The 15636-nt window shown below is 44.4% G+C and overlaps 1 protein-coding gene across 1 annotated transcript in view; it reads right to left on the bottom strand.

The window, feature by feature from the left end:
• LOC110493302 (dedicator of cytokinesis protein 3) overlaps positions 1-15636 on the bottom strand; it is a 359646-nt gene that overhangs the window by 127387 nt on the left and 216623 nt on the right. Inside the window, exons 10-12 of the mRNA XM_036950940.1 lie at positions 12493-12574; positions 12180-12240; positions 10068-10215 (exon numbers count right to left, since the gene is read on the bottom strand). Of these exons, the coding sequence (XP_036806835.1) occupies positions 10068-10215; positions 12180-12240; positions 12493-12574 (291 nt within the window). The remainder of the gene's footprint in view (positions 1-10067; positions 10216-12179; positions 12241-12492; positions 12575-15636) is intronic.

The following is a 15636-nucleotide window of genomic DNA, read 5'->3' as shown; positions in this document are numbered from 1 at the left end:
GATTATTTTTCAGTACAATGACTAAAACCAATATAATATAAATTGTGTGAATGAGTATCTAGACATCTGATATAAACTCAACAAAGACTAGCCAAGGTTAGTAAAACCATGTCTGGATATATAAAATGCTTACACTAGCACCTACTTCATTCATACGCATAGCGACAGCGACTGCTCTCTGAACATTCAGACAGAAACCCACAGGACAAACTCTTTATCTATACTGTATGACTGATGTAGCCTGACCACCCCTCTCGTTGATTCAGAACCTAGGTAGAACTATGACCACCTAGTTGATTCAGAACCTAGGTAGAACTATGACCACCTAGTTGATTCAGAACCTAGGTAGAACTATGACCACCTAGTTGATTCAGAACCTAGGTAGAACTATGACTACCTAGCTGATTCAGAACCTAGGTAGAACTATGACTACCTAGCTGATTCAGAACCTAGGTAGAACTATGACCACCCCTCTAGCTGATTCAGAACCTAGGTAGAACTATGACCACCTAGTTGATTCAGAACCTAGGTAGAACTATGACCACCTAGTTGATTCAGAACCTAGGTAGAACTATGACCACCTAGCTGATTCAGAACCTAGGTAGAACTATGACTACCTAGCTGATTCAGAACCTAGGTAGAACTATGACCACCTAGTTGATTCAGAACCTAGGTAGAACTATGACCACCTAGCTGATTCAGAACCTAGGTAGAACTATGACCACCTAGCTGATTCAGAACCTAGGTAGAACTATGACCACCTAGCTGATTCAGAACCTAGGTAGAACTATGACTACCTAGCTAATTCAGAACCTAGGTAGAACTATGACTACCTAGCTGATTCAGAACCTAGGTAGAACTATGACTACCTAGCTGATTCAGAACCTAGGTAGAACTATGACCACCCCTCTAGCTGATTCAGAACCTAGGTAGAACTATGACCACCTAGTTGATTCAGAACCTAGGTAGAACTATGACTACCTAGCTGATTCAGAACCTAGGTAGAACTATGACTACCTAGCTGATTCAGAACCTAGGTATAACTATGACCACCCTTCTAGCTGATTCAGAACCTAGGTAGAACTATGACCACCTAGTTGATTCAGAACCTAGGTAGAACTATGACCACCTAGTTGATTCAGAACCTAGGTAGAACTATGACTACCTAGCTGATTCAGAACCTAGGTAGAACTATGACCACCTAGTTGATTCAGAACCTAGGTAGTAGAACTATGACCACCTAGTTGATTCAGAACCTAGGTAGTAGAACTATGACCACCTAGTTGATTCAGAACCTAGGTAAAGCAGTATTCAGCATCATTATCTGTCATCGTCCAATACTACTGCACCATTCAGCATCATTATCTGTCATCGTCCAATACTACTGCACCATTCAGCATCATTATCTGTCATCGTCCAATACTACTGCACCATTCAGCATCATTATCTGTCATCGTCCAATACTACTGCACCATTCAGCATCATTATCTGTCATCGTCCAATACTACTGCACCATTCAGCATCATTATCTGTCATCGTCCAATACTACTGCACCATTCAGCATCATTATCTGTCATCGTCCAATACTACTGCACCATTCAGCATCATTATCTGTCATCGTCCAATACTACTGCACCATTCAGCATCATTATCTGTCATCGTCCAATACTACTGCACCATTCAGCATCATTATCTGTCATCGTCCAATACTACTGCACCATTCAGCATCATTATCTGTCATCGTCCAATACTACTGCACCATTCAGCATCATTATCTGTCATCGTCCAAGATTACTGCACCATTCAGCATCATTATCTGTCATCGTCCAATACTACTGCACCATTCAGCATCATTATCTGTCATCGTCCAAGATTACTGCAGTACATGAATGAGTGATGAGATCCTGCTAGCAACAATATATAGTATAGCCTGCAGTCTCTGTCTGTCTGTCTGTCTGTCTGTCTGTCTGTCTGTCTGTCTGTCTGTCTGTCTGTCTGTCTGTCTGTCTGTCTGCCCTGCCCTGCCCTGCCCTGCCCTGTCCTGCCTGCCTGCCTGCCTCTCTGTCTGTCTGTCTGTATGCACGTCTTTCTGTCTGTCTGTCTGCCTGTATCTCTGTCTGTCTGTCCTCTAGCCGGTCTCTGGTTCCCTTTCCCCCATACTGCAACACACACACACACACACACACACACACACACAACACACACGCGAACACTCTTCACCACATGATCTCAGTGATATGTATCTGTCCCGCTGAGAGCCCTGAGCGGGTGAGCTGGCTGTGCTGCACAGCACTCTGGGTAAGATTACCTACATTTTACAGGAAAGCAAAGTGGATGAAAGTGTGAAGGACAGCATGCTGGATGTGTATGTGTGTGTGTGTGTGTGTGTGTGTGTGTGTGTGTGTGTGTGTGTGTGTGTGTGTGTGTGTGTGTGTGTGTGTGTGTGTGTGTGTGTGTGTGTGTGTGTGTGTGTGTGTGTGTGTGTGTGTGTGTGTGGGTGAGAGGGGCAGCGGAGACTCCACAAACTGCCTCATCTACATAATCTACATAATCTAACCACAAACTGCCTCTCATCTACATAATCTAACCACAAACTGCCTCTCATCTACATAATCTAACCACAAACTGCCTCTCATCTACATAATCTAACCACAAACTGCCTCTCATCTACATAATCTAACCACAAACTGCCTCTCATCTACATCATCTAACCACAAACTCTCTCTCATCTACATATTCTAACCGCAAACTGCCTCTCATCTACATAATCTAACCACAAACTGCCTCTCATCTACATAATCTAACCACAAACTGCCTCTCATCTACATAATCTAACCACAAACTGCCTCTCATCTACATAATCTAACCACAAACTGCCTCTCATCTACATAATCTAACCTAATACCCAGCAGCACAGAGCCAGGCACTAATCCACAGATCACCATGGATACCTAATACCCAGCAGCACAGAGCCAGGTACTAATCCACAGATCACCATGGATACCTAATACTCAGCAGCACAGAGCCAGGTACTAATCCACAGATCACCATGGATACCTAATACCCAGCAGCACAGAGCCAGGCACTAATCCACAGATCACCATGGATACCTAATACCCAGCAGCACAGAGCCAGGTACTAATCCACAGATCACCATGGATACCTAATACTCAGCAGCACAGAGCCAGGCACTAATCCACTGATCACCATGGATACCTAATACTCAGCAGCACAGAGCCAGGTACTAATCCACAGATCACCATGGATACCTAATACCCAGCAGCACAGAGCCAGGCACTAATCCACAGATCACCATGGATACCTAATACCCAGCAGCACAGAGCCAGGTACTAATCCACAGATCACCATGGATACCTAATACTCAGCAGCACAGAGCCAGGTACTAATCCACAGATCACCATGGATACCTAATACTCAGCAGCACAGAGCCAGGCACTAATCCACAGATCACCATGGATACCTAATACTCAGCAGCACAGAGCCAGGTACTAATCCACAGATCACCATGGATACCTAATACCCAGCAGCACAGAGCCAGGCACTAATCCACAGATCACCATGGATACCTAATACTCAGCAGCACAGAGCCAGGTACTAATCCACAGATCACCATGGATACCTAATACTCAGCAGCACAGAGCCAGGTACTAATCCACAGATCACCATGGATACCTAATACCCAGCAGCACAGAGCCAGGCACTAATCCACAGATCACCATGGATACCTAATACTCAGCAGCACAGAGCCAGGTACTAATCCACAGATCACCATGGATACCTAATACTCAGCAGCACAGAGCCAGGTACTAATCCACAGATCACCATGGATACCTAATACCCAGCAGCACAGAGCCAGGTACTAATCCACAGATCACCATGGATACCTAATACTCAGCAGCACAGAGCCAGGCACTAATCCACAGATCACCATGGATACCTAATACCCAGCAGCACAGAGCCAGGCACTAATCCACAGATCACCATGGATACCTAATACTCAGCAGCACAGAGCCAGGTACTAATCCACAGATCACCATGGATACCTAATACCCAGCAGCACAGAGCCAGGTACTAATCCACAGATCACCATGGATACCTAATACCCAGCAGCACAGAGCCAGGTACTAATCCACAGATCACCATGGATACCTAATACCCAGCAGCACAGAGCCAGGCACTAATCCACAGATCACCATGGATACCTAATACCCAGCAGCACAGAGCCAGGCACTAATCCACAGATCACCATGGATACCTAATACCCAGCAGCACAGAGCCAGGTACTAATCCACAGATCACCATGGATACCTAATACCCAGCAGCACAGAGCCAGGTACTAATCCACAGATCACCATGGATACCTAATACTCAGCAGCACAGAGCCAGGTACTAATCCACAGATCACCATGGATACCTAATACCCAGCAGCACAGAGCCAGGTACTAATCCACAGATCACCATGGATACCTAATACTCAGCAGCACAGAGCCAGGCACTAATCCACAGATCACCATGGATACCTAATACCCAGCAGCACAGAGCCAGGCACTAATCCACAGATCACCATGGATACCTAATACCCAGCAGCACAGAGCCAGGTACTAATCCACAGATCACCATGGATACCTAATACCCAGCAGCACAGAGCCAGGTACTAATCCACAGATCACCATGGATACCTAATACTCAGCAGCACAGAGCCAGGTACTAATCCACAGATCACCATGGATACCTAATACTCAGCAGCACAGAGCCAGGCACTAATCCACAGATCACCATGGATACCTAATACCCAGCAGCACAGAGCCAGGCACTAATCCACAGATCACCATGGATACCTAATACCCAGCAGCACAGAGCCAGGCACTAATCCACAGATCACCATGGATACCTAATACCCAGCAGCACAGAGCCAGGTACTAATCCACAGATCACCATGGATACCTAATACCCAGCAGCACAGAGCCAGGCACTAATCCACAGATCACCATGGATACCTAATACTCAGCAGCACAGAGCCAGGCACTAATCCACAGATCACCATGGATACCTAATACTCAGCAGCACAGAGCCAGGTACTAATCCACAGATCACCATGGATACCTAATACTCAGCAGCACAGAGCCAGGTACTAATCCACAGATCACCATGGATACCTAATACCCAGCAGCACAGAGCCAGGTACTAATCCACAGATCACCATGGATACCTAATACTCAGCAGCACAGAGCCAGGCACTAATCCACAGATCACCATGGATACCTAATACTCAGCAGCACAGAGCCAGGCACTAATCCACAGATCACCATGGATACCTAATACCCAGCAGCACAGAGCCAGGCACTAATCCACAGATCACCATGGATACCTAATACTCAGCAGCACAGAGCCAGGTACTAATCCACAGATCACCATGGATACCTAATACCCAGCAGCACAGAGCCAGGCACTAATCCACAGATCACCATGGATACCTAATACCCAGCAGCACAGAGCCAGGCACTAATCCACAGATCACCATGGATACCTAATACCCAGCAGCACAGAGCCAGGCACTAATCCACAGATCGTACCCTCCAAACTCGTACCCCTATAGAACCCTCCAAACTCGTAATTAAGCTCGAAATTCTGGGTCTCAAACCCAGCCCTGTGCAACTGGGTCCTGGACTTCCTGACCGGCCGCCCCCAGGTGGTGAGGGTAGGTAACAACATCTCCACCCTGCTGATCCTCAACACTGGGGCCCCACAAGGGTGCGTGCTCAGCCCTCTCCTGTACTCCCTGTTTACCCATGACTGCGTGGCCATGCACGCCTCCAACACAATCATCAAGTTTGCAGACGACACTACAGTGGTAGGCTTGATTACCAACAACAATGAGACGGCCTACAGGGAGGAGGTGAGGGCCCTTGGAGTGTGGTGTCAGGAAAATAGCCTCACACTCAACGTCAACAAAACAGAGGAGATGATCTTAGACTTCAGGAAACAGCAGAGGGAGCATCCCCCTATCCACATCAAAGGGACAGTAGTGGTGAGGGTAGTAAGCTTTAAGTTCCTCGGAGGACACATCACGGACAAACTGAATTGGTCCACCCACACAGACAGCGTCGTGAAGAAGGTGCAGCAATGCCTCTTCAACCTCAGGATGCTGAAGAAATTTGGCTTGTCACCTAAAACACTGACAAACTTTTACAGATGCACAATCGAGAGCATCCTGTCAGGCTGTATCACCACCTGGTACGGCAACTGGTACGGAAATATCCTAAAACATTTAACATTACATTCGTTTAGATTTAATGATCTGAGCCAGGGGTTTCCTAGGGGGCCGCATTCGGTCGTCAACAAGGTCCGAAAAACGTTTATATTTCCTCGCCCTAAAAAATGTACATCCTCTATCCATTGTTTTTTAGAATGTTTGATTCTCCCTGACTGTCTAGCTTTCATTTGGGTTATTATTAGTGAGCTGGACACAATCAAGATACTGTATGATTGTAGGTCCTTGATCACTTCTACATAGTTTAGATTTGGTTTGAGTCACTTTAAAGGATATTGAAATGTTTTACTCAAACCACCTGTGGGCCGGATCGGACCCCTTTGACAACCCAGATCTAAATACACACCACGGAGCCAATATCCACTTGTGTTCTGACCAAGAAAAACGCTGGCCTCTGCCTCTTCTCTAAAACATCTCCTAGAGTACCTAATCCTAATACCCAGCTAGAAGACAAGTCTTTGATACCAAGTTACACATGACTTTGCACAATCAGAGAGAGAGAGAGAGAAAGAGAGCAAGAGAGAGTGAGAGGGAGAGAGGGAGAGGCAGAGAGCGAAAGGGAGAGGAGAGAGAGAGAGAGAGAGAGAGAGAGAGAGAGGGAAAGAGCGAGAGAAGAATAGAGAGAGGGAGAAAGAGAGAAAGAGGGAGAGAGCGAGGGAGAGGCAGAAAGTGAGAGGAAGAGGCAGAGATATAGAGAAAGAGGGAGAGGGAGAGAGCGAGAGGGAGGGAGAGAGAGAGAAAGAGGGAAAGAGAGAGAGAAAGAGGGAGAGAGAGCGAGAAAGTGGGAGAGAGAGAGGGAGAGAGAGAGAGAAAGAGGGGGGAGAGAGAGGCAGAGCGTGAGAGAGCGAGAGGGAGAGAGAGAGAGGGAGAGGAAGAGAGCGAAAGGGAGAGGCAGAGAGCGAAATGGAGAGAGCGAGAGGGAGAGAGAGATCAAGATAACTAACTAATCATCTTATAGTAGAGTTAAATCAATCAATTATTCAACCAATAAATAAATCAGATGAAACACATGTATCTATATATCCCTACTGACAGTATATCAACATGTATCTACAGTGCCTTGCAAAAGTATTCACTCCCCTTGGCATTTTTCCTATGTTGTTGAATTACAACCTATAGTTTAAATTGATTTTTATATGGATTTCATGTAATGGACATACGCAAAATAGTCCAAATAGGTCAAGTGAAATGAAAAAAAATAACTTGTTTAAAAAAATCCTAAAAGATAAAAAAACGGAAAAGTGGTGCGTGCATGTGTATTCACCCCCTTTGCTATGAAGCCCCTAAATAAGATCTGGTGCAACCAATTACCTTCAGAAGTCACACAATTAGTTAAAGTCCACCTGTGTGCAATCTAAGTGTCACATGATCTGTCACATGATCTCAGTATATATACACCTGTTCTGAAAGGCCCCAGAGTCTGCAACACCACTAAGCAAGGGGCACCACCAAGCAAGAAGCAATATGAAGACCAAGGAGCTCTCCAAACAGGTCAGGGACAAAGTTGTGGAGAAGTACAGATCAGGGTTGGGTTATACAAAAATATTAGAAATGTTGAACATCCCACGGAGCACCATTGAATACATTATTAAAAATGGAAAGAACATGTCACCACAACAAACCTGCCAAGAGAGGGCCGCCCACCAAAACTCACAGACCAGGCAAGGAGGGAATTAATCAAAGAGGCAACAAAGAGACCAAAGATAACCCCGAAGGAGCTGCAAAGCTCCACAGAGGAGATTGAAGTGTCTGTCCATAGGACCACTTTAAGCCGTATACTCCACAGAGCTGGGCTTTAAAGAAGAGTGGCCTGAAAAAAGCCATTGTTTAAAGACAAAAATAAGAAAACAAGTTTGGTGTTCACCAAAAGGCATGTGGGAGACTCCTCAAACATATTTAAGAATAAGGTACTCTGGTCAGATGAGACTAAAATTTAACTTTTTGGCCATCATGGAAAACGCTATGTCTGGCGCAAATCCAACACCTCTCATCACCCCTAGAACACCATCCCCACAGTGAAGCATGGTGGTGGCAGCATCATGATGTTAGGATGTTTTTCATATGCAGGGACTGGGAAACTGGTCAGAATTGAAGGAATGATGGATGGCGCTAAATACAGGGAAATTCTTGAGGAATCAGTCTTCCAGAGATGTGAGACTGGGACAGAGGTTCACCTTCTAACAGGACAATGATCCTAAACATATTTCTAAAGCAACACTCGAATGGTTTAAGGGGAAACATTTAAATGTCTTGGAATGGCCTAGTCAAAGCCCAGACCCCAATCCAATTGATAACCTGTGGTATAACTTAAAGATTGCTGTACACCAGCAGAACCCATCCAACTTGAAGGAGCTGGAGCAGTTTGAAGAATGGGCAAAAATCCCAGTGGCTAGATGTGCCAAGCTTATAGGGACATACTACTACAAAGTATTGCTTTTTTTTTTGGGGGGGGGGGGGGGTGAATAGTTACGCACTCTCAAGTTTTCTGTATTTTTGTCTTATTTAAAAATGTTGCATCTTCAAAATGGTAGGCATGTTGTGTAAATCAAATGATACAACCCCCCCCCAAAATATATTTTAATTCCAGGTTGTAAGGCAACAAAATAGGATAAATGCCAAGGGGATGAATACTTTCACAAGCCACTGTAAATATTCCTACTGACAGTATATCAACATGTATCTCTATAAAACCCTACTGACAGTACCAGTCAAAAGTTTGGACACACCTACTCATTTCTGGGGGTTTTCTTTATTTTTACAATTACAATATGTGTTATTTCATAGTTTTGATGTCTTCACTATTATTCTACAATCTATAAAAAAAAATGTAAAAAATAATGAAAAATCCTTAAATGAGTCGGTGTGTCCAAACGTTTGACTGTTACTGTACATCGACATCTGTCACAAAGTGCTTTTTACCCTTAATGCAATTAACAATTTCACTTGTGGAAAAACGAGTAAGGACAATGAAACATTAACAACAGGCAGTTCCTAAATTAGTTTTTCTTCTATTCTGACTTAATCAGCATTCAGGTTCTCCTTCATTTCCATAGTAAACACATTAGACTGTGTGACGGGAGCACCATAAGGGCTTAACGAGCGAAACAGAGCACGACTTAGCCATTTCTGTTGTGATGGCATTTTTCCAAAGACAAAAGCCTTAGAAATGCACACATCCACAAAACAAATGTAGCCAGATTTCTATAACATTGGCATAATCATCACACAATTTTAATGTGCTGATTTCTCTATGGCTATTAGTGGTCTATTGCTGTTGGGAGAAACTGTGTTTGTTTCCTTTTCCATTATGACTGAGTCTAACAGTGGACGGCGATCAGGACGTTACTGAGTCTAACGGTGGACGGCGATCAGGACGTGAATCAGTCTAATGGTGGACGGCGATCAGGACGTGAATCAGTCTAATGGTGGACGGCGATCAGGACGTGAATCAGTCTAACGGTGGACGGCGATCAGGACGTTACTGAGTCTAACAGTGGACGGCGATCAGGACGTTACTGAGTCTAACGGTGGACGGCGATCAGGACGTGAATCAGTCTAACGGTGGACGGCGATCAGGACGTTACTGAGTCTAACAGTGGACGGCGATCAGGACGTGAATCAGTCTAACGGTGGACGGCGATCAGGACGTTACTGAGTCTAACGGTGGACGGCGATCAGGACGTGAATCAGTTAAAATACAATTATATAATTTCATACGGTACAACAGTGTGTGTGTGTGTGTGTGTGTGTGTGTGTGTGCCTGCGTGTCACTCACGTGTAGACTTTGAGAACAAAGTCCTTCTCCTCCTTTAGTTCTGAGATGGTCTGTAGGACATCACTCATGGCCAGAACCGCACAGCCGTACGGCCTTCTGTACTGGACGTGAGGAGGACCCTTCTTAGTGTCATTCAGCAGCATCCGACCTGCGCGCGCGCACACACGCACGCACACACACACACACACACAAACGCACACAAACGCACACAAACGCACACAAACGCGCACACACACACACACACACACACACACACACACACACACACACACACAATAAGACCAAAGTAATATTTGAGTACGTACAGTATGTAGTACATACCAAGTCATGATATTTAAGCAATAAGGTCCGAGGAGGTGTGGTATACGGCCAATATACCACGGCTAAGGGCTGTTCTTATGCACGACGCAACGTGGAGTGCCTGGATACAGCAATCAGCCGTGGTATATTGACCATATATCACAAACTCCGAGGTGCCTTATTGGAGCAGTAAAAATATATGTTTTGTCATACCTGTTATACGGTCTGATATATGGCTGTCAGCCAATCAGCATTCAGGGCTCGAACCACCCAGTTTATAATTATATTTGAGTCATTTAGCAGACTCTCTGATCCAGAGCCACTTACAGCAGTGAGTCATTTAACAGACGCTCTGATCCAGAGCCACTTAGAGCAGGGAGTCATTTAACAGACTCTCTGATCCATAGTCACTTAGAGCAGGGAGTCATTTAACAGACTCTCTGATCCATAGTCACTTACAGCAGTGAATCATTTAGCAGACTCTCTGATCCAGAGCCACTTAGAGCAGGGAGTCATTTAGCAGACGCTCTTATCCGGAGAGAATTACAGTAGTGAGTCATTTAGCAGACTCTCTGATCCAGAGCCACTTAGAGCAGGGAGTCATTTAACAGACTCTCTGATCCAGAGCCACTTAGAGCAGGGAGTCATTTAACAGACTCTCTGATCCATAGTCACTTACAGCAGTGAATCATTTAGCAGACTCTCTGATCCAGAGCCACTTACAGCAGTGAGTCATTTAGCAGACTGTCTGATCCAGAGCTACTTACAGCAGTGAGACATTTAGCAGACTCGCTGATCCAGAGCCACTTACAGCAGTGAGTCATTTAGCAGACTCTCTGATCCAGAGCCACTTACAGTAGTGAGTCATATTGGTCCCTCGTGGGAATCGAATCCACAACCTTGCGTGTTACAAGCACCATGCTCTACCCAACTGAGCCACAAGGGGCAGAAAAGTACTGTAAAATAAATACATGACTCAGCTATCTAATCACACCCCAGCTTAGTCTGTCTGTCTGTCTGTCTGCCTGCCTGCCTGCCTGCCTGCCTGTCTGTCTGTCTGTCTGCCTGTCTGCCTGTCTGCCTGTCTGCCTGTCTGTCTGTCTGTCTGTAGTCACATCAGTTAATTTGTGTGCCTGTCGCATCCTAAACGTCACCTCAGGTGCTTGGTTCTGTACTTCTGGATCTGAGCAGACAGCTAGCGTAGGGAAATAACATCGAGCAGAAAGCTAGAGGAAGAGTTACTGTATGATACTGGAACAGTTTTACATATAGAACCCTCTGTGGAAAGGGTTCTACACGGAACTCAACATGATTCTACTTGTAACCAAAAGGGGTTCTACCTGGATCCAACAATGGTTCTTTAAAGGTGTCTCCTATGGGGACAGCTGAGTGTACAGTTAGAAACTGGAGTCGGGATCCAGAGGAAGAGAATCACTGAGATAGATATAGGGCCTGGTGTGCTCAACTGGCATGCTCAACTGGCGTGCTCAACTGGCGTGCTCAACTGGCGTGCTCAACTGGTGTGCTCAACTGGCGTGCTCAACTGGCGTGCTCAACTGGCGTGTTCAACTGGTGTGCTCATGCTTTGTATGAAAGCTGTAATTTGTGCTCAAAGGTGGACTGTTCTGCACATTCAGAGCCAGCCAAGGAAAGATAACACAAAAGTTACACGAGGCCACTTAAGGATGTTCCTGGCCTTTTTCAGGAGGAGAGGGGCAACCCTCCCAAGCCTATATCCTGAAATTAAAACAGACGCAGCATACTGTTTTACCCTCAATGAGACCAAATCAAATTCTAGACATCATGTCTTACCAGTTCTGATGACTTGGGAAACAATGTACAGGTCCCGCTTCATGTCCTTATTGCTTAGATCCTGCAGAGTAGACAGTTAAATACATGACTTAGTTGTGTAAGGGGTGATAAAGGCCAGAGTAAACAGTTAAGTATATTACTTAGTTGTGTAAGGGGTGATAAAGGCCAGAGTAAACAGTTAAATACATGACTTAGTTATGTAAGGGGTGATAAAGCCAATAACCATTATGGAAACTATTGTTTGATGATCACATAAATGTTGATTGTGATGCTATTGGGGCGGATGGGGGATGGATGTGTCTGGTGAGCTCACCGTGAAGAGAGCACACAGTCGGTCAACCTTTTCTGGATTTTTGGGACCTCCATTCTTGTTCAGTCTGACCATAAACTTCTCACTGAAATAAGAAAGAAAATCTACCGTTTGCTGCATTTCCAATGCAATTTCCTGCGATGGGATGTCAAGTCACACTATTTAGAATCCCCCACAACACACTTTGGATTCGAACTGTCATTGGCCAGGAAAAAAAAACAAAAAAAAAACATGCAGTATATGTTCTAAACCAAACCTTCGCAAAGACATAGAGACCATCTAAGGATAGCAGCATATTGCTGGATGGGGCTGAATGGCACCAAAAAAAATTGCTTTTGGATCACGGTGAAAGTGGCCTTAACTAGCAAAGAATCATGTTGTCGTTTTCATCCTGCCTGAGAGTAGCCTGCTGGCCCGTGATTGGTCAGTGTCAGCACGTGGTCCTGTCTGACGACAAATGTAGTAGTCAGAATGGATCACTTTTTAATTAAATATCTAGTAGTCAGAATGGATCACTATTTAATTAAATATGTAGTAGTCAGAATGGATCACTATTTAATTAGATATGTAGTAGTCAGAATGGATCACTATTTAATTAAATATCTAGTAGTCAGAATTCAAACTTAAACACATTTTAGAGCCCAAAATAAAAATGTTGGGCTGTTCTGGAGATCGTAATTTGCATAGGAGTTCTAGGGCAGACCAGAGCTTTTGGCACCACTAGGTTCCTATCAGCAGCCGACCATCAGAGTTAGTGATGTCATGCTCCAGACCAGAGCTTTTGGCACCACTAGGTTCCTATCAGCAGCCGACCATCAGAGTTAGTGATGTCACGCTCCAGACCCGAGACTCGGGGCCGAAGCTTCTTATACCATTTGACAATGGATGCATGTTAACTGCAGTCATTTCTATAATCGGTGCTGTGATGTGATGGAGTGAGAAAATCCCAGCTCTGATTGCAGAAATGATTGCAGTTGACATGCAGCCATTGTCAAATGGTAGAGGATGTCTCCTTCAATACCTTAATGGCATATCTAGAACCAGACTACAAGACGCCATGTTGAAAAACCGTGACGGCCACGATGGAGACATAGTACGATGTTTTCTCTGCAAGTACAAAGCGCGAGCTCTCAAACAAAATATGTGTCATGAACAACAGATTGGTGGACGTCTATGAACACGCTGTCATACGTCACTGCTACCAGCCATCACATTGGTGAGAAGTGGGACATGAATTCCCCTGTCCTGACAACTGGGAACATGGAGGAGAAGCCTACTGCAGAGAACCTCAAACAGAATTTACTACCATGGTTGCTGAGTGGGTGGTGGACAGCAGTAAGGTGAGCGCGGTCTGGTAGCCAGGACTGAGGTAGATTGAACTGCACTGCCCCCTAGTGGTCAATAACAGGACCGTTCTCTGAATTGTGAATTCACATCATTATATGTATTTTTTTCTTATTGTTTAAACATTTAAACCTTAAGAAAATGTTTACATTTGACACATCCCTAGCACACACACACACATATACACACACACACATATACACACACGCACACATACATGTCACACAGAAACACACACACGCGCACACACACACAGACAGAAACACACACGCCAACACTGTATGCAACCGTTTGACTCAGAGGGGGGCATGATGCTGTCAGAGGGGGGCATGATGTTGTCAGGGGGGGGCATGATGCTGTCAGAGGGGGATATGTCTTTCTGTATATTTTTATTTTGTCGGATGGCTGCATGCGTGCGGCTCCACAGTGACTCACAGAAAGCAAAGACATCTAAAAGAAGACGATACCCATGAGGTACTATCTTTATCTATACACAGCAGATTATTTTGGGTCCAGTAAGGACAAACTATCATCAGAATGTAAATATGTTGGGTCCAGAAAGGACAAACTATCATCAGAATATAAATAAGGACAAACTATCATCAGAATATAAATAAGGACAAACTATCATCACAATATAAATACGCTGGGTCCAGAAAGGACAAACTATCATCAGAATATAAATAAGGACAAACTATCATCAGAATATAAATAAGGACAAACTATCATCAGAATATAAATAAGGACAAACTATCATCAGAATATAAATAAGGACAAACTATCATCAGAATATAAATAAGGACAAACTATCATCAGAATATAAATAAGGACAAACTATCATCAGAATATAAATAAGGACAAACTATCATCAGAATATAAATAAGGACAAACTATCATCAGAATATAAATAAGGACAAACTATCATCAGAATATAAATATATTGGGTCCAGGAAGGACAAGCCATCAGCAGTGAATCAGTTCCTCTCACAGAGGGGAACAAAATATGAAATCGTATATATTTGCTGGAAATATCAGTACTCAGTTTCAAACGACTATATTTTAAGTGGAATGATAGTGTGAATAATGGAATGGAGACTAAGGTAACTGTACCCAACCCGAGGGAAGGTGGAAAAAGAGCCAGGCAATCAGCGTCCTGGGGGAATAGACCGTAGAGTAACGTCTCCTCCTAGATAGCAGGTAATCGTTAAAACCCCTTTCTACCCAGTCACATGATCATTTCTACTTCCTTTGTTCAATACAAATGTTTTTTGATGGGCCATTGTTCTAAAGTACGGCAGCTTCTTTTTTTTGTGTCGAATGATTGGTACTCCAAGGTGCAAGTACCAGCCACAAATGCTAATAACACACTCATGGTTTGAACTAGCACTCGGAGGTAGCTAGCGGGTGCTTAGCCAGAGATCCTAACAGAAAACAAAAACATCTAGCAACTTCTCCTGAGGTGCAATATGTTACTAACAAACGTATAGTTTGAAAGTGGGCACTCTGAGGTAGCTACTAGCTAGCGGGTGCTTAGCCAGAGATCCTAACAGAAAACAAAAACATCTAGCAACTTCTCCTGAGGTGCAATATGTTACTAACAAACGTATAGTTTGAATTGGGCACTCCGAGGTAGCTACTAGCTAGCGGGTGCTTAGCCAGAGATCCTAACAGAAAACAAAAACATCTAGCAACTTCTCCTGAGGTGCAATATGTTACTAACAAACGTATAGTTTGAATTGGGCACTCCGAGGTAGCTACTAGCTAGCGGGTGCTTAGCCAGAGATCCTAACAGAAAACAAAAAC

Source organism: Oncorhynchus mykiss, chromosome 17 (assembly GCF_013265735.2).
Source record: "Oncorhynchus mykiss isolate Arlee chromosome 17, USDA_OmykA_1.1, whole genome shotgun sequence".
Taxonomy (NCBI): domain Eukaryota; kingdom Metazoa; phylum Chordata; class Actinopteri; order Salmoniformes; family Salmonidae; genus Oncorhynchus; species Oncorhynchus mykiss.
This window is presented reverse-complemented; position numbering and strand designations above follow the sequence as displayed.